The sequence below is a fragment of the Borostomias antarcticus genome (genome assembly GCF_949987555.1).
Source record: "Borostomias antarcticus genome assembly, chromosome: 26".
Taxonomy (NCBI): domain Eukaryota; kingdom Metazoa; phylum Chordata; class Actinopteri; order Stomiiformes; family Stomiidae; genus Borostomias; species Borostomias antarcticus.
The window spans coordinates 8,762,718-8,765,185 of NC_140259.1; the positions used below are offsets into that span (position 1 = coordinate 8,762,718).

Genomic DNA, 2,468 nt, shown 5'->3' on the forward strand with positions numbered 1-2,468 from the left:
TCTCTACACCCTACCCCTCTCTCTCTCTCTCTCTCTCTCTCTCTCTCTCTCTCCCTCTACACCCTACCCCTCTCTCTCTGTCCACCCCCCATCCTCTCTCTCAGAAACCGGTCTGTTCTCCGACAAGTGTGACAGCGGGGACCTGAGCGAGCTGAGGAAGAGTGTGGAGAGTGACGGAGGCCGGTCCCCGGAGCCCGGCGAGGAAGAGCAGCCCAAGAAGAAGCACAGACGCAACCGCACCACCTTCACCACCTACCAGCTCCACGAGCTGGAGCGAGCCTTCGAGAAGTCCCACTACCCCGACGTGTACAGCCGTGAGGAGCTGGCCATGAAGGTCAACCTCCCGGAGGTCCGGGTCCAGGTAGCTGGGAACCGCATCTTTCCAACTGCATCATCTCATCTGTTTGTTTTGATCAGGGAGTTTTAAATGAGCATCTCAGCAAAGTTTTCTCTCTGAAAGTAAACATTTTTTAAATTTAGTTTTAGTTGATTTATTCACAGAAATAAAGTTCAAGGACAATGTCTAAAAACCGAGTGCAGTAGAAAGACAAAAGCTATGCAGGTGAGGTTGGAAGTCCAACAGGGCTTATGTGATAACCACACCCAAATAATAACCACACCCAAATAATAACCACACCCAAATAATAACCACACCCAAATAATAACCACACCCAAATAATAACCACACCCAAATAATAACCACACCCAAATAATCACCACCACAGTAGTTTAGCAGTAAAGTCAGAGTAGTCATGGATGTATGGTCAGCATAGCCAGTAACTGAGGCCCTGTTGTTGTTCAGAGCTTATTTAAAGCCAGAGTGACACTGGAACGGTTTCTCTCCCCCGAGGTTCTATGAACTCCGGTGCCAAAGCTCTTGTGCGTACTGGCTTAGTCAGCAGCCTGCAGAATCTGGCCCTGTAGCGACAGACGGGAAAAGGTGAGAGCAGATTAGATTGTAAAGCTGTGTGAGTAGCCAGAGATTTAGGACAGGAGAGAGGACATGTTATAGTCTTACAGGGGCGAGAGAGAGACCTAAAGAGGGAACAAAGCCCATTTCAAAACATCACACAATATTGTCTTACACAGAGATGAGTCCTCTCGATCCTACCTGTGTGGAAAGTGTCGTTCATGTGCTTTACCTGTATTCAAACAATAGAAATTGTATTTCTGTTATTATTATTATTATTATTATTATTATTATTATTATTATAAGCTTTGTCGTAGAACATTAATTTGTCTCCTGCCTGTAGCAGGACGTATTCTTATAAAGATGCCAGGGTTTAGTTAGGCTGTGAGTGAAACACAACATTCCCATTTAGATTAATGACAAAAACAAGACCCCTTTTTGAAATCCTCCTCCTGGTGGACAAACGCCCTTAGAGTAAGTAGTGGGTCAGAGTTGAGAGGCCCAAAGCCCCGTAGTATTATAGAGAGACAGCAGAGCCTAGATGTGAGGGTCCTTAGTAGTAAAGCAGGTGGCAGAGGTGAGAGGTTTATGGGGGAGGACGGTAATCTCAAAGAGGGATGAGGGTCAGGGATGACAGACCTAAAAACAGATTTGGTATCAGACTATACTCTAATCTCAGAAAGAGGGGAAGGGTCTGGACATCTTTAAGTAAATAAAGAGGTGAAGGGTCTGGACATCTTTAAGTAAATAAAGAGGTGAAGGGTCTGGACATCTTTAAGTAAATAAAGAGGTGAGAATGGTCCTCATTCCTGAACGCAGTTAAGAAAAAGTTACGAAGAAATGTCTTCTTAACTCCACTTACGAAGTTCCCAGGACAATTCTGGCATTCCTGAATGGTTTCTTATCTGGGATTTGTTCTTATCTAAGAACAGGATTTAAGAATGTGGAAATGCAGTTGTAGGTAGGCCACATTGGAGTTCGCCCATGTTCGCAAGGGCTGAACAAGAGAAATCTGTGTCCGGCACAGTGCACATTTAAAGCTATACTGTAGATTAATAGAAAGGTTTTGGCCGTCCGTCTGTCTGTCCTTGTTCAGGTGTGGTTCCAGAACCGCCGGGCCAAGTGGCGGCGCCAGGAGAAGATGGACGCCAGCACCATGAAGCTCCATGACTCGCCCATGCTCTCCTTTAATCGTCCCCCGCCCATGCACTCCAACATGGGGGGACCCATGACCAACTCCCTGCCCCTGGACCCCTGGCTCACCTCTCCCCTGTCCAGTGCCACGCCCGTCCACAGTATCCCCGGCTTCATGGGCGCCCCCCAGGGCCTCCAGACCGGCTACCCCAGCCACGGCTTCCTCAGCAGCCCCCCGCCCCCTCCTCCACCCATGGGACAGGGCATGCAGGCCATGGCCCCCCCGCCCTACCAGTGTCAGGCCGTCTACTCTGACAAGTACCCCGTGGAGGACGTGGACCAGCGCAGCTCCAGCATCGCCGCTCTGAGGATGAAAGCCAAGGAACACATCCACTACATGGACAAAACATGGCTCCCCATGTGA

The 2,468-nt window shown here is 48.7% G+C and overlaps 1 protein-coding gene across 1 annotated transcript in view; it reads left to right on the forward strand.

Annotated features, from left to right (window-relative positions):
* Positions 1–2,468, forward strand: part of rx1 (retinal homeobox gene 1) — a gene marked incomplete at both ends in the record, with an annotated part of 6,387 nt that extends 3,919 nt beyond the window's left edge. The window contains 2 exons of the mRNA XM_084459014.1: positions 105–361; positions 2,007–2,468. Of these exons, the coding sequence (XP_084315140.1) occupies positions 105–361; positions 2,007–2,468 (719 nt within the window). The remainder of the gene's footprint in view (positions 1–104; positions 362–2,006) is intronic.